Below are 25,959 nucleotides of genomic sequence, written 5' to 3' on the forward strand. Positions count from 1 at the left end.
GAGTATTTTTAGATTTTTGTCTTCTCACATCCTATCTATCTAATAGATGTTGGTGTTACCCTTTCTCCCATCATTGCCATCATTGTGAATTAATGTTGCATAAATATGGATTAAGCTCAAGCAATGATAGGGCTCAGACTAGATGTCTAGGAAATGGGGTTGATTTGGATGTGCCTCTCCCTCTAGCTATTTTACAGACTCCTGAGAGGTATTCTGAGGATACAATAGATCAGGCCAGGTCTCACTATTCGGGCTTCTTCGACAAAATAGCATAGACTGGGTAGTTTGTAAAGAGTAGAAATGTATTGTTCACAGTTCTAGAGTCTGGAATTCTAAGATCTGGGTGTCAGCTTGGCTCAATTCTGCTGAGAGCCTGCTTCAGGTCTCACACTGTAGAGTTCTTTCTTGTATAATCACAGGACTGGAGAGTGAGGGTTTTATATCCACATCTTTTATAAGGGCAGTAATTCCATTCGTGAGGCTTCCATACTCATGCCCTAATCACATCCCTAAGGGTTCGTCACCTGATACCATCACTCTGGGGATTAGGGCTTCAAGATAAGAATTTTGTGGGGACTGAAACTTTGAGGCCAGAAAGGTCACTGACGGCTACATACTCGACATCTAGAAGAGAGGACAGTCATGCTGAGTAAATAAAGGAGAACGAGCAGTTTCTCATTTCTCAGTTTCTTCCAAAGGAGCAGGCAAAGGACTCAGAATATAAACTCTGCTTTTGAACCTGAAGTAAGAGTTTAATTCTCATATGCCAAATTTTGGAAATCAGACTGGGATGGAGCCCACCATCCCATGGAGGGGAATGAAGATACAGGATGAAAATGGCCATTCCTCATTCTTTGTGAGGAATCTCCAAAGACTATCAGGATACAAGTAGTAATTGCCATATCAGTAAAGATACACCAAACAGTAACGTGGTAAATTGTCTGGTTGCTGTTCACTATGAATCACGGAGAGTTTGTGTTCAGATACATGGCTCTGTAGATGACACCAGGCTGTTCTTTTGCTTGATTACTCGGACTGGTGCCAAAGAGACCACAGACAATAAGATGGAGTCAAAGATGGTCACAACCTATTGCCTGAAGTTTGGAACATAGACACTGAGGCAACAGAAAATTCACTGTAAAAAAAAAAAAAATTCAGAAGCAGAACCGAAAGCTAGTTCTTCCCATAAAAAAAATCAATATTTATCCAGTTCTGGATAAATCACAAACATGGTTTCCTTTTGTTTGAAAAGAACAGACTTGAATTGGAACCTTGAGTGTCCCCTGGGAAATCTGAAATTTAATGCAGCAATACAGAGAAAGATTCAAATGGATCATGATTCCTAAATCATGCTTTCTCACTGGGGATGATATGCTTCCACGTTTGCAGACATTTGCTTTTTGAAATATGAACAAATCCTGTCATTACAATGATTTGTGGTACTTCAAATCTCAACTAGATATAACAACATTTTACTCCTTAGTATTTATTTCTGTATTTGGGCTTTCTTATATATTATGCACAAGGGAAGCATTGAGATTGAGTTCAAGGAAGAAAAACAAATGATGTACACAAACAGTGCTACAACCTAAGGTGACTTGATGGTTCACTGGAGAACCTTCTCTCCATCAGTTGTGTGATCTCAAAGTCATATTGTGAGAGGTGGCCTTCCCATACTTATGAGCAATCATTGGCTGTCTTGTGGATGTTGCTTGTGTTTGAGTTTCAGTGTGATTTGGACTCTGGAAATTAAATACAAATAGAAATTTTTATTTGTAAATAAAATAAAAAATTACATTTTATTATGTAATTCTACTAGAGTTGTTCAACATAGCCATAATTGTGGTGAGTGGTAAACAGAAAAAAATGTTAACAATATCCAAATGACTATCTAGCAGGCAGTGAAGTAACCACTGTTTTTTTATATGAAGCAAAATTAAATGATAAGTCCCTAAAATAAATATGAAAGAAATAAGTTTTTCAATGATTTTGAGCAGCTTTGAATGACTTTTATATATGCTTATATCTTGGTATTATAAAATAGTTATCTAAAGTTTACTTGAATATGAAATTTGATAATTCCTACTTATATAAGTAAATATGTTACATTAAAAGTCACTCTGAAAACTTTAGTTTTAAAGTTAAATTAAAATTCAATAGCTCTCAGATTTAAATTACAGCTGAAATTTAACTCTGCACTGAATTCAAAGAGTAAGATTTGCACTTTCTTTTTCTATCTACAGAGTAGAGATATCCCATAGGTTACATAAACATATACACAATATATCAGTGTTATCAAAATTTCATGGGGTGGGTAGGAATTAGGAAAAAAAATATCTAAAAAGGCTCTGTGGGCAGAAGAAAGAAGGGCAATGATGAAAAAAAAGTGGTTGAGAAATTCTGCCCTAACCCATTTGGAGAGTACAAAATGAAAAGCAAAAAGAGAAGTGGAAAGTAAGAGAGAACTTTCAGAAAATGGAAACCATGGGCTCCTATTTAAGACGCAGGCCTGAAGGAAGGTCTTCAGGGAACCTAGAGAGCAGGTTCACAGAGTCACCCACCTCCCCAGGCCAGCAGCATCCACAAGGTCCCCGATGGCCCCAGCCTGGTCCTTACTCCTGGCCCTGCTGCTGCTCAGCTGCAACTCCATCTGCTCTCTGGGCTGCCACCTGCCTCCCACCCACAGCCTGGCCAACAGGAGGGTCCTGACGCTCCTGCGACAACTGAGGAGGGTCTCCCCTTCCTCCTGCCTGCAGGACAGGAATGACTTCGCATTCCCCCAGGAGGCGCTGGGTGGCAGCCAGCTGCAGAAGGCTCAAGCCATCTCTGTGCTCCACGAGGTGACCCAGCACACCTTCCAGCTCTTCAGCACTGAGGGCTCGGCCGCTGCGTGGGACCAGAGCCTCCTGGACAAGCTCCGCACTGCACTGGATCAGCAGCTCACTGACCTGCAAGCCTGTCTGAGGCAGGAGCAGGGGCTGCAAGGGGCTCCCCTGCTCAAGGGGGACTCCAGCCTGGCTCTGAGGAAATACTTCCACAGAGTCACTCTCTATCTGCAAGAGAAGGGACACAGCCCTTGTGCCTGGGAGGTTGTCAGAGCAGAAGTCATGAGAGCCTTCTCTTCCTCACCAAACTTGCAGGAGAGGTTCCGGAGGAAGGACTGACACACACCTGGTTCAACATGGAAATGATCCTCACAGACCAACAAGACCACATGCCTCCTGCGCGGCCGCATGGAGGACTCTCATTTCTGCTGTCATTGAGCCCTGAAATGAATCAGGTTGTCAAATGTTTTCAAGAATTTTAAGCTATATCATGTTCTATTCTACAGGCACTAGGCCCTCACAGATGCCCAAGCTGATCTATTTATCTATCATTTATTTATTTATTTACCTATTTATAAAGATTTAAATAACTTTTGTTCATATAATAATATGTGAATCTTTACACAGAGGTTTCAGAGAAAAAATACATTCTTTGTGTTTAGTCAATTTATTATTTTCTTTGTTCATTAAACTTTCTGGGTATAGAAAACTTCTATTTTTTATTATTTTTTTAAAAATTACATTGAGGCATATATGTATAGGGGGTTCCCTGGTAGCTCAGCTGGTAAACAATATGCCTATAATGCATGAGATGCTGGTTTGATTCCTGGGTTGGGAAGATCCCCTGGAGGAGGGCATGGCAACCTACTCCCGTATTCTTGCCTGGAGAATCCCCATGGATAGAGAAGCCTGGCGGGTTATAGTCCATGGGGTCGTAAAGAGTCAGACACAACTGAGCAACTACCATTTTCACACAGGGTTAAACTATCCAGTGGCTCTGGAAGCACAGATGCCTTTGGTGACTTTAGCAAGATCTGGTTTGGCAGAAAAGTAGGGCAGAAACCAGACTGGTGTAGATTGAGGGTTGAATAATAGTAGTGTGGTAAATTTTTTCCTCTTTTTAGCTAGATCAGTCTGGCTAGAGTTCTATAATTTATTTAACTTTTTCTTTAAACAAATTCTTGCTTTTTCTTATTTTCTTTATAGATTTCCTATTTCCTTGACTTTTGGCAAGTCTCCTGGCTGTGAGGAAATACTTCCACAGAATCACTCTCTCCTTATTTATGTTTAATTGTTATTGTGACTTTGTTCTTTTCTTAATTTCCTGCCTTCTCTGGGATTGTGTGTGTGTTGTGTGTGTGTGTGTGTGTCTGTGTGTGTGTCTGTGTGTGTGTGTCTGTGTGTGTTAGCTCCTCAGTCGTGTCTAACTCTTTGTGACCCCATGGACTGTAGCTTACCAGGCTCCCCTGTCCATGGAATTCTCCAGGCAAGGATACTGGAATAGCTGTTCCCTTCACTAGGGCATCTTCCCAACCCAGGGATCGAACCTGATTCTCCCTCATCACAGGCAGATCCTTTACTGTCTGAGCCACCAGGGAAGCCCCCTCTCTTGAATTAATTGACCTTAAATATGATTCTATTTTCTGTTTTATCTCTGTTGGCTTAATAGTTGTTCTCTTTTGTCTCAATTTTAGTTTTCTCTATCAGTTCAGTTCAGTCGCTTAATCGTATCTGACTCTGTGACCCCGTGGACTACAGCATGCCAGGCTTCCCTGTGCATCACCAACGCTTGCTCAAACTCATGTCCATCGAGTTGGTGATGCCATCCAACCATCTCATCCTCTGTCATGCAATTCTCCTCCTGCCTTCAATCTTTCTCAGCATCAGGGTCTTTCCCAAGGAGTTAGTTCTTCACATCAGGTGACCAACGTACTGGAGCTTCAGCTTCAGCATCAATCCTTCCAATGAATATTCAGGACTGATTTCCTCTAGGATTGACTGGTTTGATTTCTTCTAGTCCAAGAGACTCTCAAGAGTCTTCTACAGCACCACAGTTCAAAAGCATCAAGTCTTCGGCACTCGGCTTTCTTTATGGTCCAACTCTCACATCCAATACGTGACTACTAGAAAAACCATAGCTTTGTCTAGACAAACCTTTGTAAGTAAAGTAATGTCTCTGCTTTTTAATATGCTATCTAGGTTGGTCATAGCTTTTCTTCCAAGGAGCAAGCGTCTTTTAATTTCATGGCTGCAGTCACCATCTTCAGTAATCTTGAAGCCCAAGAAAATAAAGTCTCTCACTCTTTCCACTGTTTCCCCATCTATTTGTCATGAAGTGATGGGACCGAATGCCATGATCTTAGTTTTTTGAATGTTGAGTTTTAAGCCAGCTTTTCACTCTCTTCTTTCACTTTCATCAAGAGGCTCTTTAGGTCCTCTTCACTTTCTGCCATAAAGGTAGTGTCATCTGTCTATGTGAGGTTTTAGTATTTCTCCTGGCAATCTTGATTCCATCTTGGGCTTCAAGCACTGGTACAGAGACCAGCCTCCTAAAGGAAAGTTGAAAAAAAAATATATATAGCATATAATGTTTGATGGCATGTATAACTGTATAGAACATATTAAAAATATATATCTATTTGCAATAAACAATTCTGATACCTGCCTTACTTCCCCTTTTCCTCTCTGCTTTCCTGGATCCCATTCTTTCCTCCGTTTCATAATTGCTTCCTTCCTCGCGGTGAAGAAATGCCCTGTGTGGCTCTCCTCACTCACTCTGCAGTAACCTGTAATTTCCATTCACACAGCTGTTTCCTATTACCTTGTGGTTTCTTGCTGTCTGTTTTGAAAGTGAAAGTCGCTCAGTCATGTCCAACTCTTTGGAGATCCTATGAACTATACAGTCCATAGAATTCTCCAGGCCAGAATACTGGAGTGGGTAGCCTGTTCCTTCTCCAGGGGATCTTCCCAACCTCGGAATCGAACCCAGGTCTCCCACATTGCACGCAGATTCTTTACCAGCTGAGCCACAAGGGATGCCCAAGACTACTGGAGTGGGTAGCCTATTTCTTCTCCAGCAGATCTTCCTGACCCAGGAAGTGAACTGGGGTCTCCTGCATTGCTGGAGAAGGAAATGGCAACCCACTCCAGTATTCTTGTCTGGAGAATCCCATGGACAGAGGAGCCTGGCAGGCTACAGTCCATGGGGTCGCAAGAGTCAGACACGACTGAGTGATTAACAACAACTCCTGCATTGCAGGGGGATTCTTCACCAACTGAGCTATCAGGGAAGCCCGCTGTCTATTTTACTTGAGCAGAAAACCTCCAATTCAAATAAAAAGTTGTGTGAAAGTTCTAGGTTTCTCAGGAACTCTCACATGACAGGCTTTTTTCTTTTCTTTTTCTCTTGATGAATATTTTTGGAAATGAGTGAATGACTCTGTTACAATGATGTAATGTAGCTGTAGCGAAAAGGAAATAGAAAGCAGGATCTATTTCACTTAGAATATTTATAAGGGAGGAATGCCACCTGTTGGCCAAGATGGATAATGACATAGACCGATGTGAAAACCTGGTTTCTGTTCTAGGCAAAAGTCTTGTCCTCTAGCAGGAGATTTTTCTTCAGAGTTAAAAAGGTGTTTTCTTGGAAAGAACTATCTCTAATAGTCTGGGGAGCCTACTTTACTCATTTTTAAATATTGTTTTTTTAAAACAAATGTTTTTAAAAAGTAATTTTTGTTGGCGTATAGTTGATTTACAATGTTGTGTTTCTGCTGTACGGCAAAGTAAATCAGTTACATATATGTATATTTGTGTGTGTGTGTGTGTGTGTGTGTGTGTGTGTGTGTGTGTATACACATCCAGGAGGTGAAGGGGACAACAGAGGATGAGATGATTGGATGGCATCACTGACCCAATGGACATGAGTTTGAGTAAGCTACAGGACATAGCAAAGGACAGGGAAGTCTGGCGTGCTAGTCTCTCAAACATGCCAAAGACAATCTTTTTATTTATCTAGTTAAATATTTATCTTTTAAAAATATTTGACTATTTAAAGGAATTAAAGCATTTTTATTTATATATTTGTGTACTTTTACACTGTAATAAAATGTGTCCATAATTAGCTTATTGTTCTTCTGTTTATTAAATTTTTATTATACAAAACTTATTTTTTTATTTTTTAAGGAAAAGAAATTTAAAAATAGCAACCATACTTAATGCAATAATGGGCTTCCCAGGTGGCTCAGTGGTAAAGAATCTGCCTGGTAATGCAGGAGATGTAGGCTTGATCCTTGGGTCAGGAAGATGCCCTGGAGTAGGAAACGACAACCCTTCTCAGTATTCTTGCCTGGAAAATCCCATGGACAGAGGAGCCTGGTGGGCTATAGTCCACGGGGTTGAAAAAAGTTGCACATGACTCAGCAACTAAACAAAAATAACAATGAATGCAATAATAATAATAAGGAAAAACAAATGAATTCTCTCACTAAGAGCAAGAGTGGAGAATGTCAGGAAATAAAAGCAAAAGCAGTAGATATCTCTCTAGTTAACTGGTAGACATTTATATGCAAATATCATTTGCTAGTTGGATGTGTGAGTTTGTAATTTAAAAGGATGTGATGGATTCTGAAATAACAAAAATTATACTCAATATAAAGACTGAGACTTTCTTCAAAAAGGAAAGTGGGAAACTGGATCAGGCAACCTCTTTCTCAAAACTTAAGATAAAGGAAAAGAAAATGGTCTGTTGAGGTCCTTTAATGGACCGGAACCTTTAATGGTCCGGAGTCGACGATAAGAAAGTAAAAGAAGGAAAGAGGATAATATTCCCAGGGTTACGCAGCAGGCCTTTGCGCTCCAGGGAATCGGCCAGAAACAGAGAGATAGAGAGAAAGAGAGAAAGAGAAAGACAGACACGGGGACCCAAGCTCTGATGGAACAAGGGTGCTTTATTCAACATAGTGTGAGAATATATACTGTCTTACAAGGTAGCCTTTTCAGCAAAGATAAAGATCAAAAGTCCAGACTTAAAATTATCAAGGAAACATAATGCAATCCATATCAAAGAGAGAGGGTTGTAAATAATCACTTTCACCGTATGGTTCATAAAAAGGAAGAGGGTCATAAATAGTTACTTATCACCATATGGAGAAGCCCCAGGAGCAGCGTGCCACTCCTCTAAATTCCTGAATATTCAGGAATTAATAAGGAACAGAGGATTCATGACAGATCCAAAACAGCACACAGGAAGCCTCCTGTTAAATGCTTCCTGACAATGGTCAAAATCAGCTCAAAAGCAACATGAACCATCAAAATCTATAGAGTAAGAGAGTGTTGTATTTAATTCAGGAGTAAGAACAGATTTAACAATTGGAACAGAAATTCAGAATACAAAGCTCACAGAATCACCTGTAACTCACAATAAGGAATTTTTCATTGAAATTCCATTCTGTATGGACACATGTGTGATGTTCAGAAACCCACTTAATCTAAGCCTCAGCTTTTCCATAATTAAAATGGGTTCAAAATATTTATAGAGTTTTTGTGAATATTAAATAAACTTAGGCACTTAAAGGCATTTAGCATCATTTATTAGAGTAAGAGATTAAAATATGGTAGGTATTTTCCTGTTTTCCTTCAGACAGCTATATAAGTAAATATTATTTGTCTCTATAAAATTCTCAGGAACCGTGACCTACTTTTCAGTAACTGACCTCCACAGGAGTCAGCCTAAAAAAGAATTCTGTAATGAATTCTACAGAAGGCTGAAAAAAATGTCATTTTCCCCCCCTCATTTCAAAGAAGTGTGTCATTTATGTTCAGAGGTGAAATGGTGGCTTATATCGACATCGGAGAGAGGGGAACAAATATTTAGATAAAGGGCAAAAGAACATGTTATCTATTTAACGGTCTGGCTTCTGGTGCATTCTCTTCTCAGCATTTCAGGATACATTCCCATTTCACAATACTGTCTTCCCCTCCAAGGTAGAAATCCCCATACCACCCTTCTCTCACTTTTTACCTCTTCACCATTCCCACAATTGCTTTCTGCTGTTTGGTTTCCACTTAAAGGTTTCCCTGAAAAGCAGAACAACACGAGTAGAAAGCAAATGCTAAATAAAATGTCTAGGTTTTGTAGAAACATCTGCAAGAGAGGCTTTCCTTAATTTTTATTGAGTATGATATAATAGTGAATGATGAATGAGTGAAAGTCGCTCAGTCATGTCTGACTCTTTGCGACCCCATGGACTGTAGCCTGCCAGGTTCCTCTGTCCAAGGGATTCTCTAGGCAGGAATACTGGAGTGGGTTGCCGTGCCCTCTTCCGGGGAATCTTCCTGATGCAGGGATTGAACCCTTGTCTCTTTACATCTCTTGCACTGGCAGGCACATTCTAGTGCTGCCTGGGAAGGCCCCTCCTACACTGTAGCTGTAGCTAAAGGCACACAAAGTAGGACGCAGCTTTTGGGTGTAAGAGGAAAGTCCTTTCAGGGGAGACAGCCCTCTGGCAAGTGCAACAAGAGCAGCGACCAAGACCAGAGAACAAGCTTCTGAGCTATGCAGAAATCCTACTGCTTTCTGGGGACGTCCCTTCACGGTACAAAATGGCTTTCTTGGTACCAGTAGATTTTGATGCTGTCACAAACTGTTTCTTTATTCTTTGTCTGTTACTACCAGAAAGAGTCTCCAGAGTCTCTGGCTTCAGACAGGGCACGGACTCTTTGGGATGGAGCTGTCAAAGGGACAAAAATGTGTCCATGGTCTATAAACTACTCTGCAGACCAGAGGCTCCCTTTGAATCACCCCTTCCCTGTACTGCACAACAAGCAGAGCTGCCAACCTGGATATGGAGTTCAATAAGAACAAGAACACCTCAGATTTATAGTGCATTAAACAATTCTCAACAGTAAAATTTTAGTTTCACAGATTTATTCCAAATATCATACTTCAGCTATCATTAAATAGAAAAATGCTCTCAATGCTACTTTGAATAACAATCTTTTAAAGAAAAAAACAACACCCATGATAAGATATATTTATGGCTGAGCCTGCTGCATTAAATATGAATATATCATATTAATACCTCTCTATGAGTCAGCATACACACTTGCAACAATTCTGTATCCTCTGAGCATTTTAGAGTGATTTTTATAGGTATTATGAAAGTGAAAGTGAAGTCGCTCAGTCATGTCCAACTTTTTGCGACCCCATAGACTGTAGCCTACCAGGCTCCTCTGTCCATGAGATTTTACAGGCAAGAGTACTGGAGTGGGGTGCCATTTCCTTCTCCAGGGGATCTTCCCGACCCAGGGATCAAACCCAGTTTTCCCACATTGTAGGCAGACGCTTTACCATCTGAGCCACCAGGGAAGTAATATAGGTATTATAGTTAAACTATAAATTCAATCAGTGCTTCATCATTTACCCATCCCAATGACAAACTAGGGGAAAACATATAGGAAAACACAATCATAATTTTCTGACTTAATTAATAATAATCTTAATAATAATCTTGACATCTGTTCTACCCAGTAGTAAAAATTCTGCCCAGCTAGCAAGAGCGAAGTGTGATATAAGCTAAGGAGTGTGAATTAACAGTATCATTTTTACCTGGGAACTTAGTGACATTTTCTTAATTCAAATGTATCAACTATGGTATAAACTGAGAGGAATTTCTGTAATCAGTATTTTCAATGAGGTGTTTCACTGGGAAGTGTGTGTGAATTGCTAAGGTAGCAGGGACTGTAACTGGGTGGGTGTGGTGTTTGGGGGGGCAACTGAGGGGTTGTCTCCAATCTTTTCCTGAGGTCACTCACTCACCATCTGGATTACTCAGCCACTGAGTAAAATTTCAACAAGCTTCTGTCCTTTGCTGTCTTGCTCGCCCCTCTGGAGGAAGGGAGGATGGGAACATTTAGTAGATGGAGAAGATTTGAAAACATTTGACTTCCCAGCCTGTATTGGTCAGGATTTTCTAGAAACAGAACCAGCAGGGACCAGAGAGAGAGAGTAATTTAAGGAATTTGCTTAGGTGACTATGGACCTGGCAAGTTCAAAATCTGCAGGGAAGGCCGCAGGCTGGAAACCCAGGGAAGAGCTGCTGCTTGAGTCCAAAGGCAGTATCTGGAGGAATTTCTGCTTGTTCCTGGGAGGGTCACTCTTTTTCTATTAAGGCCTTCAACTGATTGGATGAGGCCCACCCATAGTATGGAGGATAATATGCATTACTTAAAGTCTACTGATTTAAATGTCAAATTACCATAATCTCATGTAAAACCTACTTTCCAGAAATATCTAGAATAATGTTTGACTAAGTATCTTGGTACTGTGGCCTAGCCAAGTTGACATAAAATGAACTATTACACTGTTCTTCCCTAATTCAAGACCTAATACTTTTCAAATATTATTTCTCTCCTTTCTTTGATGAATGCTTATGTATTTTGTATATTTTACATAATTTTCCTTATTTTATTGGTTTCTGGGTGAGGAAATTCTGAGATCAGGCTTCATTCAGTCAACTTGCCAGGTAAGTCTCTATAGCCATGTCCTTCATCATTTGAAGTTAAAAACATATATATTTTTTAAAAAGCCAACTTTTTTTTTTGTTAGCTATTTCTCATGGTTACAATGTTACCCTTGATCCCCTCTCTCCTTTTAAAACCTAATCTCAATGCCAATTCTCCATTCCATCATGATTTTACTATCATATATGATATGTACTCTCATATGCAGAGTAAGTACATCATGCAAAATGCCAGGCTGGATGAAGCACAAGCTGAAATCAAGGTCACAGGGATAAATATAAATAACCTCAGATATACAGATGACACCACCCTTATGGCAGAAAGTGAAGAGAAACTGAAGAACCTCTTGATGAAAGTTAAAGAGGAGAGTGAAAAAGCTGGCTTAAAATTCAACATTCAGAAAACTAAGATCATGGCATCTGGTCCCATCACTTCCTGGTAAATAGATGGGGAAACAATGCAAACAGTGACAGACTTTATTTTCTTGGGTTCCAAAATCTCTGCAGATGGTGATTGCAACCATGAAATTAAAAGACACTTGCTTCTTGGAAGAAAAGTTATGACAAACCTAGACAGCATATTAAAAAGCATAGATATTACTTTACCAACAAAGGTCCATCTAGTCAAAGCTATAGTTTTTCTAGTAGTCATGTATGGACGTGAGAGGTGGACCATAAAGAAACCTGAGTGCTGAAGAATTGATGCTTTTGAACTATGGTGCTGTAGAAGACTATTGAAAGTCTCCTGGACTGCAAGGAGATCAAACAAGTCAATCCTAAAGGAAATCAGTCCTGAATATTCACTGGAAGGACTGATGCTGAAACTCTAATACTTTGGCCACCAGAGGCAAAGAACTGACTCCTTTGGAAAAAGACCCCGATGCTGGGAAAGATTGAAAGCAGGAGAAGGGAATGACCGAGGATGAAATGGATCACATCACTGACTTGACGGACATGAGTTTGAGCAAGCTCAGGGAGTTGGTGTTGGACAAGGAAGCCTGGCGTGCTGCAGTCCATGGGGTCACAAAGAGTTGGACACGACTGAGCTAAGGACAGCTCAGATGGTCAAGAATCTGCCTGCAAGGCAGTAGACCTGGGTTCAATCCCTGGGTTGGGAAGATCTCCTGGAGAAGGGTATGGCTACCCACTCCAGTATTCTCGCCTGGAGAATTTCATGGACAGAGGAGCCTGGCAAGCTACAGTCCATGGGCTCGCAAAAGTCAGACACGACTGAGGGTCTAACACACACACTCAATTTCGAGATTACTAACTATTCTTGAACCATCTACTGAAACTTTCTTTCCATCATGTTATTGTAAGATATATATTTTATCTCAAATCTAATTAATACAGATATTTCAATTTCAGAATTGAAATTTAATTTTTTGTTCACCTAATTTTCCCTTTATCACACTGTTTTTAGTATTACTACTATAATCTCATTTCATTTTCTAGAAAAGATAGGTATGCCAAGAATTCTTCTATTCTTAACATTATTTCCATTCTTCCTGATTAAGTTTATATTTCATCCTTAATGTGGAGCATCAATTTTACGAAAATCACAAGCTCCTGGGTATGCAGAGATAACCAAACGGCAATGATTATAATAGTCTAGGACGATTTGTCAGGAGCCATTATGGGAGATCCCACCCATGACAAGGTCATGAGGAGAAGACCTGAAACACAAGGCTGTTCAGGCTACAAGAGACCCTCCAGGTTGACCCCGGCCTCTACCCAGCCCTGTATCCTCCCCCTCTTGCTGTTGTCCTTGTTCATCCTGTTGCAGATCTTTGAGTTGCCTGCCGAGAGCTCTCCTGCTCCTCTTTCACTAAATAAAGACCTACATAGAACCCTAATTAATAAATCTCCTGGACGCTGGTTCCCTATGAAGGGGCCAGGGATAAAGGAAATGTTTCAAGTAAAAACCCTTTTGCTGGCACTATGGCTTGTTTGGCAAATACGTACTAATGCACATGACTGCTCACAACACCTTAATCATAAACAGCATAAGGAACCTGATCACAAAAGGCCCTAGTGGGCACAGAGCCCTTCAGGGGGTGAGAAAGCCCTATTAGAGAACACAAAAAATATTATTCTAAAAGTGGTTATTAGATCAACAATTGATTGCTGTTATTGTGCTGAGGTTGTGCAGTAAAAACTATTGTTAATATAGCTAACGATTTAGAAAAATAAGAGTTTAGCCCTAGTGTGGAAACAATAAGACAATTGTTAATTTTAATCAAGAGTGCTAAAACAGAGGCTGCTTCACCAGAGCCACAGAGTCTTTGTGTGCTAAACTTTTTAGATAAATTTAGCTGAGAACTTTTGCAAAAAGGCTGACATTTGCGTTAACAAGATTGTATTTCTACTATGTTGCAACCTGCTGTACCATGAGACTGCAACTTTTCTGTTTTCTGCTAAACTCAAGGGAAAATCAAACAATAAAGAATAGACTATGGAAAATAGTTTTGCCTTCTCCTAGGTCATAAAATTTTAATAGGCCCCAAGGCCAGAAGATAATGTACAAAGATCCACTATGAACGAAGACTCTCATGAACAAAGAAGTATGCAGAAAACACCCTGGTTTCATGAAGGACAAAACTGACGTAATGTTCAACTAAACTCTGTATGCTTATCTTTCACCTCCCCTTAGAAATGTACTACTTAGGGTATAAAAGCTACAGTAAAAAATAAAGCGATGCCAGACTCTGCTGCACACCCTGGTCTGGTGTCTCTCTCTCTCTCTCACTCGCTGACACCATTCATCCTGAGGGTACCCCTGGATCCTGCTGGGGCTGGACCCCGGCAACAATTCCTTCATAAGATAGAGGAGTAAAACTGGATCAAGGAAGTCTCTTTTACAATACCTAAGGTAAAGAATAGGTGAAAACAGCAAAATAGTAAGTACCAATAAAAAGAAGACAAGGAAACAAGACATTTATTTAATTTGGGGATCAAAGCTTATTTTAAAACTTGATGGAATTCTAAAATGAAACTTAAAATTGCTTATAACAAGCAATATAGGGTACTGTATAGAATTGTGATTCTGCCAGCAATTACATGTGATCCTAGAAATTCACCTAACTTCTCTGCACTTCAGGTTTCACAAATGTACAATAAGGTGAACATGTTCTAAGAATTATCATACAAATGAACATTTAAAAACACTTCATAGGTTGTTTTCCCCAGAGTTAGAGCTTAAATATGGTAAAGTGAAAGTGAAGTCACTCAGTTATGTCCAACTCTTTGCAACCCCATGGATAGTGGCCTTCCAGGCTCCTCCATCCATGGGCTTTTCCAGGCAAGAACAGTGGAGTGGGTTGCCATTTCCTTCTCCAGGGGATATTCCCTACCCAGGGATCAAACCTTCATCTCCTGCAACGCAGGCAGATTCTTTACTGTCTGAACCACCAGGCAGGTATGGTGAGGCAGCTCTGCCTCAGTGGATTTCTTGGTCCCCCAAATACTAAGATTCTTGCACATGCCAGCAGACAGGGTTTCCCACTCACCTGATTAGGCTGCTTGGAACTCGAGTCCTCAATTTCTGGAGAGAAAAGGCAGAGAGAAAAGAAAAATGTTTTAATTCTAGCATAGGGGTAGTTTCCCAAATTGCTATTAAGAACTGGAGTATTTCCTGCCATATCAGTAAAACAAGGATATCACAGTCATCAGCAATTCCAGCCTTCCAGATGTGAATTCCTGAGCCTTAAGGGCACTCAGAAAGGAGAAGAATACCTGTTTTCTGGTTGCCATCAGGCTGCAGCCACTCCCTATGGTGAGCCCTGAGGAACTCAGGATGTGAAAAACACAGGGTAGTGACCACAAGATAGCTGGGATACATGAAAGGAATGATTTCAGTGAGCCCAGACTCTTCCATTTTCCCATACATAGAAAAGTGCTAAATTCCTTTATTTGGGATATCTGGTGTTCTTTAATTAACAATAATCTCTTGATGTTCAGGCTACCTTTGTTCAGGTAGCCTTTGTTGTAAAACTTCTATATAATACCTTCAACTTTTGGGTCTCACATGTGAGTGGATGCCCCCACAACTTTCCATCCCCCATCCTGTATCCCCGATATCTTGACACTCACAAGAGTTTCTGTGGCCTCCTGGCTGCTGCCCCCAATTGTTAGGCTGGACCCTGCAGGCTACAAGGCCAATGTCTGCCCAGCTTCAAGACAAAGAAAGAAACTGGTGTTAGCAACAGAGACATCACTAGCTTCATGGTTGGGGGCACTTACACGCCTGAAGCAAGGTCCTGGAGTGACACTATACCATATGTGGTGCGCTGGTGGCAGGAAGTACATGGTGGCAGGCTTCATCCTGGGAGGGATGGGGGGACTGGGGACTAGGGGATGGGGAAGTGGGGGTTGGGGGGATTTTGCCAGTTATAGGGGAGTTCATTTCCCTGCTCTACTTCACAGGGAAAGCAGTAGAGGGGCATGCCCCTAACCACTCCTTTGATAGGAAAGATCACCAGCTGGGACCTCAGACAAGTACAGAGAAGGCTAGTCATATGCATAGGTGTGCTGGGGGGTGGGGTGGGGCAGGGGATGTACAGAGAGTAAGAGAACAGACAAATTGAGTGGCCTGACCATATATGCAAACCTTAATTTAAAAAATACTTTATTGCTAAAAATCACCAATGATCATCTGGTCCTTCAGATTTTTTTGCTTGTGAAGGTTTGAACTATCCTGAGAATTACTGTAGTGTGATACAGAGACAGGGAGTGTGCAAGGGTTGTTGGAAAATGGCATCAATAGACTTGCTTGACACGGGGTTGTCACAAACTTTCAATTTGTTAAAATTGGAATTATTTGTGAAGTGAGATAAAGCAAAGTATGCCTGTACTTTTCCCTCTAATGTAGAAATTCCCAGTAAGTTCTCATTCACTTCGTCTTCACATGCCCTAGTCATTCACACAGCTGTGTCCTGTTTCTTTGTGGTTCTGGTTAATAATTTCCCCTTAAGAGTGCAAAGCCATCAATAAAAGTTTGAATGAAGTTCTAGGTTTTTCAGAAATGCTTATGTAAGAGGTTACTGTTTTTCTTGTGATGAATACTTTTGGGAATGAGAGAATGTCCTTGTTATAATACTGTAACAACACCTGTGGCAAAAAAGAACTAGAAAGCAGGATCCATTTTCCTCTGGAGGCCATTAAAATAATTATAAAGGAAGAGTGCCATCTATTGACCAAGATGGACTAGGACATTGACCAAGTCTGTGGAACAGGCATCTTGCTCCTCTAGGCAGAAGTCTGTCTTCTTCCATTAACATTTTCTTCAGAGCTAAAAGAGGGTCTTTCCTGGAAAGAACTGATGCCAGTAAGTTGAATAAGCCTGCTTTCTTGGTTTTCATATTAGAGAAGGAAAATACTCCCAGCTTCAGGCAGGACATGTCTTTGGGCTAAGGAACCTTTGCCACACGAGCAGCCTGAAAGATTAGGATGTGATTCTTGCTTCTAGGCTGCTCATCTGGCAAAGGTACCAGATTTCTCATCCGTTTCACATACTTTAAGACTCTTGGAGGCTTAGAGCCTTGCATTCTGGTCTGGAAATGCAAGAGAAATCAGAGGAAAAAGATCCTGATGGAAGGTGCATTAAATCTTTCTTAAGAGTATGTTGTCAGTTTTTAAATTCCATTCCCAGTATGAGATCCTGTTGCTTGAATTTATAATTAGGAGAAAATTCTCAATGTCACTTTGAATAATAACTGCATTTGCATCCCTTCCACTTCGACTCACTAGTAAGAGAGAACACAGGCACAAATAAAGAGATTTCAGAGAATACAACTGTTGCCAAACATTAGCGTGGATTTATCCATTTGAGTAGAATTGAGAACTATTAAGGTAATCCAATTGTAACTCAGGAATGAACCATGACGTGTGTGTGTGTGTGTGTGTGTGTGTGTGTGTGTGTGTGTACTGCTGAGGTAGTGGGAAAAGGCTTCAATTTAGCCTAGATTTCTCAAATCTCTGCCTCAGGTTACAGACTTGTCTTTAGAATGCTTCTCTCCAACTGACAAATGAGAGGGCTCTCTAATTCATATACTAAATAAGTTTTGTTCCTTTTCTTTCTTCCTGCAATACTTTAGGGCCCCTTTTGGTGGCAAGACTACATGTAAAACTTTTGGTCTCACCTGCCCGTCTTTGTGGAGGCTTCCCAGGTGACACCAGTGGTAAAGAACCTCCCTGCCAATCCAGGAGACATAAGAGACCAGGGTTTAATCCCTGGGTCAGAAAGATTCCCTGGAGGAGCAAACGGCAACCCACTCCAGTATTCTTGCCTGGAGAATCCCAAGGACAGGGGAGCCTGTCCACAGGGTCACAGAGTCAGACATGACTGAAGTGACTTAGCATGTGCACATGGCTATCTTTGACACTGTTTGACAACTTTCAAATATTATGGTTCCTTCCATTTTTTGGTTCACCTTTCTTTAGATTTAACTTACAATTTGCCACACTGTCAGCAAAAAAGACATTTGTCTCTATTCTCTTTCATGACCTTCAAAATTATATTTGCTTTATTTTTGTCCACAACCAACTATCAAGTTTTGCCTTTCAGGAAAGTTGACATGAGAAACAAATAAAAATCTGTTGTCTTGAAAATCACAGAAAATATGGGGACGCCCCTCTGGCCATTCTTTCCCTTCCTTTTGTATTAAACCTAGGATGACATGTAAAGGAACACAGTAGGAGAGACAAACTGGCCAGTAAATCAATATGCAAAAAATAAGTTCTTAAATGTTTTTTTGCTGTTCTTTAAATTTAAAACAAAGCATCAACAGTAAGAGACAAGGCTATTTCTCCCTGACACAGCCTGGGCCTCACTGCTCTGCATTCTGAGCGGGAGACAGAGATGGAGCGACAGTCAGCCCAACAGAAGGATGTAGGCTGAATGAACAACTGAGGGTCACTGATTTCTGTGACATAAGCTTTTACTAATGCATAACACCGTCACGGAATTCCCTATGGCCCACTAGGAAATTCTGGGCAAAGCAAATGTTCAACACTTTAAGTAAGAGTTGAGCGATGAAAGCTGTAGTGGCAAAATAAAAACTGTCTACCAAAGGTGTAACAATTGCAATTGGATAATGCCTCCACCTACTTAGCTCTCCACACTTTAGCTCTCAGCATCTGAGGGCTGCTGACCCTTGAGACCTGGGGGCACGGATCAGGAGGAAAGGAGGACATCACTGAGAACCCAGGTCCTTCACACAAATACTACATGGCGCCACACTAGCCATGAAGAGGTACTTCCAGGAAATCCCCATGTCAATCTTAAAGAGAAGGAATACAGCAACTGCACCTAAGAAATCGTAAGAGTGGAAATCATGAGAGCCTTCTCTTAATCAACCGACTTACAAGAAAGGTTAAGAAAAATGGATGGAGACCTGAACTCACCTTGACATGACTCTCCCTGACTAAGATGCCACATCAGCCTGCACACTCACCTGTGTTTATTAGACTGATTTCTGCTTTAGCCACCAAATTTATGAATTACTTCAGCCAATATTTCGTCAGTAGTAATAAGGAAGTAGATACAAAAGTATTCATCTGCAGGGGAATCAGTCCTTAAGAAATGCCCGCCCTGATGTTATTATTTACTTTTCCTTCTTGCATCTACCATATTTATAATATTTAGAAATTATTAATAAAATTACATTTCGTCTATACATGCTATTAAAATTTCTAAAACATGTTTACCATTTCATGTTATTAAATTTGCACTTTGTTCTATTTACTCAATTCTTATCAAAGAAAATGAGTTTCTTTATTCAATAATTAAAATCCAAACCCTCATTTTCAAAATTTTATTAAAGAATGGGTGGTAACACTTATTTATTCATTCACTCCTTTTAGATTGTACATATAAATTGAGTACCTTATTGACCGACTGTGTAATTGCCACCAAGAAATACAGTGAGTAAAGTAAATGCAGTTCCTATTGCATTGAAACTCTCAGTCCTACAAAGAAGAGGATATTAAAACTATATTATTGTTTATTTCATTTCAATTATATTAAAGACGGCAAAGAGAGGTATAGGAAAAGAATGTTCTCACACTGAAAGTTTTAGGTACAAATGATGCTGGAAAGGAAAAATAATATTATATATTCTTTCTAAGTTGCCTGGAGACATAATATTCAGAGTCATGGACTGTTGGAAATTTTTAAAAAATGCCGAGGAGGAGGTATTAGTTTTAAATTGTTTACTGTGTGTCTGGTAATGAGGGCATGGGGATGGATGTGGTCACTTATAAATAGAATGGACAATGAGAAGAGGACCTAAACCTAGTCCTTCATACCCTCAGTACTAAGGGCCAGGCAGAGGAGAGTCTGCAACAGGCACTGAGGCAGGGGACAGTGCAGTGAGAAGGACATAAGGATGATCAGGGGAGAGACTACTGAAGGGAAGGAATGTGTTTCAAAGACGCAGTGGTGCCTGCAGGGTGGGTGAGGGCTGAACTGTCCCAGCGAACCTGAAACATACACCACTGGTGACCTTAGCAGGATCTGGTTTAGTAGAATTAACGGGGCAGAAACCAGACGGGAGTAGGTTGAAAAGTAAACACAAGAATGAGAATTAGGGACACTGTATAGAAAATTAAATTTTGTTTGTGAAGTGGAGCAGTGAAACAAGACGGCACATTGAGGAGATTATGGGTTAATACGCCTGTGCACATTTCTCCCATGTTTTCTAAGAATAATTTTCAAAGGATGGATGAATTGCCATAAAATATTTTAAATATATGACTTATTTGATTTAAACAATTGCTTATTTAGATACTTGATTTGACGCATTGCTTTTTTAGCTAAAAATTAATTTAGCATTGTTCTAATTAGTCACTTTGTAGTGAATTTCAACAGTAATCCATTTGCCTGCTAATTTAAATTCTTTGTTCAATCAAGTTTTACAATCAAACTTCATTTTATCTACTTCCTTTAGTTTTATATTGGTAAATTACATTATTTATCATTTTATAATCTCTAATCATTGACATATACATTTTCTCTATGTTATAGCCACATTTTTTGATGGATATGCGTTTTTCATTTCTCCTGTGTACACAGAGCTAAGCAGTCTCTTGTATATTTTGCCAAGCGCTGTTTACGACATAGAATCAAGCATCTCCCTAGTCACATTCATTCCTCTTTTGAATTGGTATGTATTTGATGTCCTTTCTTGTTCATCTGTTTTTACATTAAATTCAGTATTTCATTAGCATTTTTTTCCCTTTTTTGATCTATGATATGAGAATCTAAATTGCTTTTTGTTCACGTGTCAGGCAAGTTTCCTGGAATATTTTATTGAAATACCATTTCTTTCCTCATTAACAAGAGGTACATCTTTTGCATAAATCTTTAGCTAATGATCAGCATCTAGTTAATTCTGATAATATGGCAATTTTTGAGATTTTTTTTTTGCTTTATTAATATGGTTACTGAACTTTACTCATTGCTACACAGTTTTACTACAGCTACTTTAAAACTCATTTAATGCTTCTGACTGAGGAAGTCAAAGTCAAATATTCCTTTCTGTTTTTAAATATTGTTGCTTGCATTATTTTCTGATTAGTTTTAGAATTGTTCTAAGGTTAAGAACATTGGCTTAATGAGAATCACAAATGTCTGTGGATCCCCAAATGGCTAATTGAGTGCTGAAAGCTGAGTGCCGGAAGAAAGCTGAGGGCCACAGAATTGATGCTTTACAACTATGGTGTGAGAGAAGACTCTTGAGAGTCCCTTGGACTGCAAGGAGATCCAGCCAGTCCATCCTAAAGGAAATCAGTCCTGAATATTCATTGGAAAGAATGATGCTAAAGTTGAAACTCCAATACTTTGGCCACCTGATACGAAGAAGTGACTCACTGGAAAAGACCCTGAGTCTGGGAAAGACTGAAGGTGGGAGAAGGGAACAACAGAGGATGAGATGGTTGGATGGCATCTGACTCAATGGACATGAGTTTAAGTAAGCTCCGGTAGCTGGTGATGGACAGGGAGGCCTGGTGTGCTGCAGTCCATGGGGTCACAAAGGGTCAGGACCTGACTGAGTGACTGAACTGAACTGAAATGGCTAGTTATAACAAAGGAGAGACATTCAATAAAAATGAAAGAAAGAAATGGAATCAAAGAATCTTTCTCCCAAAACCTACGGCTAAGAACTTTTCTTAAATAATATATGGGAAAGTTATAACATTAGCCAAGAAAAAATGAAGAGACAGCAAGACAGTTTAGTGGTCACATAAATTCAAATTTAAGAAATGATGGCAGAAATTCATAGTCTGAGACTTAAAGAGTCTACATACCTCACAAATGACCCACCCATTTGGCTGGTTGGTATGCATATATATGTATACTTTTCTAAGTTTAATTTTAAATTCTATTTAATGTGAAAAACTTCTCCCAGTTAGTTTAGTTCTGTCACCTGGCCCTAAAAATCTCTGTAGTCCTATCCTGTTTAATAGTCATATGTTATTAACTTGTAGGTTCCAAATTATTGGAGAAGCCAGAAGCTGGGTTGTTAAAGCAGAACTAGGGGTGACTGAGCTGCTGCCCGTGCTGAGCTGCCAGCCCGCTGTGCACAGGTCCTGCCCGGGCTCAGGACTTCAGCAGCTCAAGACACATGTGGTCAAACGCAGAAAGGATGAAGGAAGACAGGGTCGCAGCTAGGGTGACCATGAGCTTTTGTGGGGGATCACGGGGCACTGTCAGGGAGAGGCAGTTGGCTGCAGGAGTGAGATTAGGAACGTGGCCACAAATCAACCCTCCCCATCTTCCACGCCCCGTTCTGCAGAGATCAAGATGCTCCTGAAATCCTGCAACACACAGAAATGCAGTAAATACAGGCAGGTGCAACACTAACACAGCCCACAAGTCTACACAAAAACAGCCCCAAATTTTGCCTGAGTAGTGAGGTGTCGCACGTCATAGTAGGGACAAGAGGCACATCTTAATGTTTCTCCAACAAAAAAAAAACAAGTGCTTTGCATCTGTAATTTCTGGAAAACAGGCCTGGCTGATGTCTGGGATCCAGTGGATGCTGGGCAGTTTCAGGAAAGCCCACATCCTGCTGTCTTCCCTGAGATGTCTCTGCAGCATCTTCAATACAGAGGGTCCAGGATGTTTGGGATGAGATCCACTTGGAAAAATTCCACATTGGACATCATTAGTAGCTGGAACAGCTGGAGATGTGTTTGAGACAAGAGAGCAATTTAGAAGAGAACTTGCTAGAAGTGAGGATTCAAAACTGGTTGTGAAGATCTACTTTCAAGGAATGAACCTTTCCCTAAAGGAGGAAGGATACAGGCCTCCACGTTTAAGAAATTAACACAGTGGAAATCAACAGATACTTTCTCTTCATTAACAAATTTGTAAAATTAAGGGGGAAAAAAAGAAAAAGAACTAAGCTTTCACAAAACAGTGGCAAAATGATTCTGACAAAGTTCAGGTTTTCATGCATTTTAGAAGTTGCTTTACCAGCTGAAAAACTGAAGTCTATAATCAGCAATGGCGACCTTAAAAGCAGAGAAATATGAATTATTCTCAGTGATTTAAGCCTGACAGGTTTAAATCAGTTACCATGTATTTATTTTGTATATGGTATTTGTATCTTACAGAACAAAGTGTTTTCATTACCATGTATAAAATTTTATTTTGTAAACATACATGCAGTTTCTCAAATGTAATATGCTTCTGTGTTCAGTTTTTAATGCACACAGAAACTGCAATCAAGTTGATGTTTTTCTGTGTGAGATCTATGCTCAAAACAAGGAATACCTGTATTTCCCTGGTTGATTTTGGGCTGAATCTCAGCGAGGTATCTTTGTTCTTGACCCATCGACATATTAAGTACTTGAGATGAGGGAGAATCTCTGGACACATGATGTAAGTCAAAGAATGATTAAGTCCACACTTTTAGATAACAAATTTGAGGATATGGACCAATAAAGAGCTGGACATGCTTTTATAGACAAGAACTAAGAAAGGAGACTGCAATAATAAAACAGCAGTGCTTGAGTCACAGATCCAGGGAGTGCTCCTCCACTGTATATTGATATATATAGATATATTTATATCTATAAAAGAAAGCTGGAAATATGTGCAGGCAAGCTGAAGTTTAGAAAGCACCATTAAAAAGCATATGTGTTTATAGCCACATCCATCCCAAGTAGAAATGTTAGAACAGGAAGACATCCTGCAGAGATAATGACTGGAGAGGGGGAAATGCAGTCAGTTCCACCTGATGATTCAGATGGTCAACAAATAACCTGAGCGAAAACAGGTGTGAGTATTGGGAGAATTCGGTTTAGTTGGTCTAGCAGCCAGTCAGTATCATTCAAATATGGGTGAATGGTTACACATGTGTGTGTGTGTGTTGGGGGGTTCCTGTGTGTGCCTTTGTTTTTGTTTGTGTGTTGAAAGTTACTGGGTTACAGTAGCAAAAAGCCTAGTGTCTACAAGGAAACGGTGTATAAAGAGCACTTAGAATATTAAGACTTTTTCAGCTATTTTTAATGTCTGAATATGCTGTATGTTCCATCATTTTTTCTGGCTTTGAGAAATGTTTATTAAGGTATGAAGATAAGTTACTCTGCTCAGAAAATGGCATGGGGAAGCTATCATTGAACTCTACTGTTGAAACTATTGGTTGTGAAAGCTTAAAATTGAGTTGAAATGTTACAGCTATGAAACCTTTTAAATGACATAATGTGCTAAACAATGTAAATCTGAAATCTTATATGAGTCAAATTATTTCTGCTGATTACTTGATGATGTAGACACATCAAGTTTTCTATGTTTTATTGTTTGTTTTCTTTTTAAGAGGAAAATTTCATAAAAATTTTACCTTGAAGCTGTTTTCCTGGGATGTATTGTTGGTGGTTTAGTTGCTAAGTCATGTCCAACTCTTGCGACCCCCTGGACTGTAGCCCGCCAGGCTCCTCTGTCCATGGGATTCTCCAGGTAAGAATATCGGAGTGGGTTGCCATTTTCTTCTCCACCTGGAATGTATAGGAGATTTCAATTTGAAGCAGTAGAGGGCAGAATAACATTAGTCACAGAAGGCACTTGCTCACAGAGTCAATGTAAACAAATTAATTAACTGCAGGTATTCATGTCTTAGTGCATTTGGTTAGCTAACATAACACAATGTTATACTCAGCCTTAGTGAACACAATTAACACAATTTTTACCAGTGGTTATCCATTCAAATATGCTTATTAGCAAAGAGACGCCAGAGGACAAAGCTAAGTTATTAAAATCAGAATGGAAAAAGTTCCACTTCTTTAAAAAATAATGATATTGGATGTCTGATACTGTCAGATTTGATAGTAAATAACCACATAGGACTCGTGTTAGGCTGACATCCCCATTTTAAAGCTTACCTTTTCCTCTTCATTCTGCATTATTTACTTATTCTAGATTTCTGTAAACATACTTGATTTATTTCAATAGGATGGTACATGGAAGATTTTTGTACAGTTTTTTTCTAAATTGGTTACCACAATCGATAAGGCAATCAGTAATGTGGATTTTTGATCCAACTACTGGGAACAATTCAAAACAATCTATTCATCAGTATTTAATATGAAAAAAATAAACTTTCACCTCAAATATTTTGGTGTGATATTTATTAAAAAAGAAATTAGTAATATATGCATCATCTTTTAAAACCCCAAACTAGTGAGAAATAACAGAAACATGAGAATAATATCAATCAGGTTTCTTTATAAACAAGAGAAACGATAAAGTGGAATACAGGTATACCTCAGAGATTTGCAAGTTCAGTTTCAGACTACTACAATAAAGCTAATATTGCAATAAAGTGAGTCACACAAACTTTTTTATTTTCCAGTGTATCTAAGTTTTATTTACATTATACTGTAGTCTATTAAGTGTGCAACATTATGCTAAAAAATAATGCACATACCTGAATTAAAAAATACTTTATTGCTAAAAAATGCTAACCATCATCTGAGCCTTCAGTGAGTCATAATCTTCTGGTAATCGTAACATCAAAGATCACTGATCGTGGAAAACCATAACTAATACCATAATAATTAAAAAATCTGAAATATCATGAGACTTACCAAAATGTGACACAGACACAAAGTTTGAAAAATGGTGCTGATATACTTGTTCAATGCAGGGTTGTCACAGACCTTTCACTCATAAAAAATGCTATCATCTACAAAGCACAATCAAAGAAGATATGCCTGTATTCTTACTAAAAATTAGGTAAAAAACGATGATGCCTACATTCCCTTCTAGTATTTAACATTGTGGTGGAATAATAACATGTTAAAAATATATGAAGCAAATACAAGGAAGCAAAATTATTATAACAAGAAGAAAATATAATTTCCAAGGCAAAAGTAAGATCAACTTTGAGCTCTGTTAATGAAACTCCACTGTAAATCTAGCCACTCTTGACTCCTCTATCACCATGGATTGGCTTTGCCTGTTTCTGAACTTCTTATAAATGAAAATAATGTTAAAATACTTTATGTCTAGTGCTTTTGCTCAATATTATGTCTGTGAAATCATATTGTTTTGTGTATCAATAATTCATTGTTATGCACTATGTCATTTGAATAGATCAAAATATATG

The 25,959-nt window shown here is 39.4% G+C and overlaps 1 protein-coding gene and 1 long non-coding RNA gene across 2 annotated transcripts; one reads left to right on the top strand and one right to left on the bottom strand.

Moving 5' to 3' along the window:
* Positions 1–1,711: 1,711 nt before the first annotated feature.
* On the top strand, positions 1,712–3,164 carry LOC122453350 (interferon alpha-1-like). The gene has a single exon (XM_043487340.1). It carries the CDS (start codon positions 2,595–2,597, stop codon positions 3,162–3,164), a length of 570 nt encoding a protein of 189 aa, XP_043343275.1. The 5' UTR covers positions 1,712–2,594.
* A 2,058-nt stretch (positions 3,165–5,222) lies between these two features.
* On the bottom strand, positions 5,223–24,330 carry LOC122453351. Its single transcript, XR_006273010.1, has 4 exons — positions 24,196–24,330; positions 15,440–15,519; positions 14,857–14,891; positions 5,223–5,374 (listed from the first exon to the last, which is right to left on the bottom strand). It is a non-coding gene; the product is annotated as an uncharacterized LOC122453351 (long non-coding RNA).
* Positions 24,331–25,959: the final 1,629 nt, after the last annotated feature.

This window comes from Cervus canadensis, chromosome 14 (genome assembly GCF_019320065.1).
Source record: "Cervus canadensis isolate Bull #8, Minnesota chromosome 14, ASM1932006v1, whole genome shotgun sequence".
Taxonomy (NCBI): Eukaryota; Metazoa; Chordata; class Mammalia; order Artiodactyla; family Cervidae; genus Cervus; species Cervus canadensis.

Bases quoted from the DNA above. Each gene is read 5' to 3' on its own strand.
- LOC122453350 (XM_043487340.1), top strand. From the start codon at position 2,595: ATGGCCCCAGCCTGGTCCTTACTCCTGGCCCTGCTGCTGCTCAGCTGC.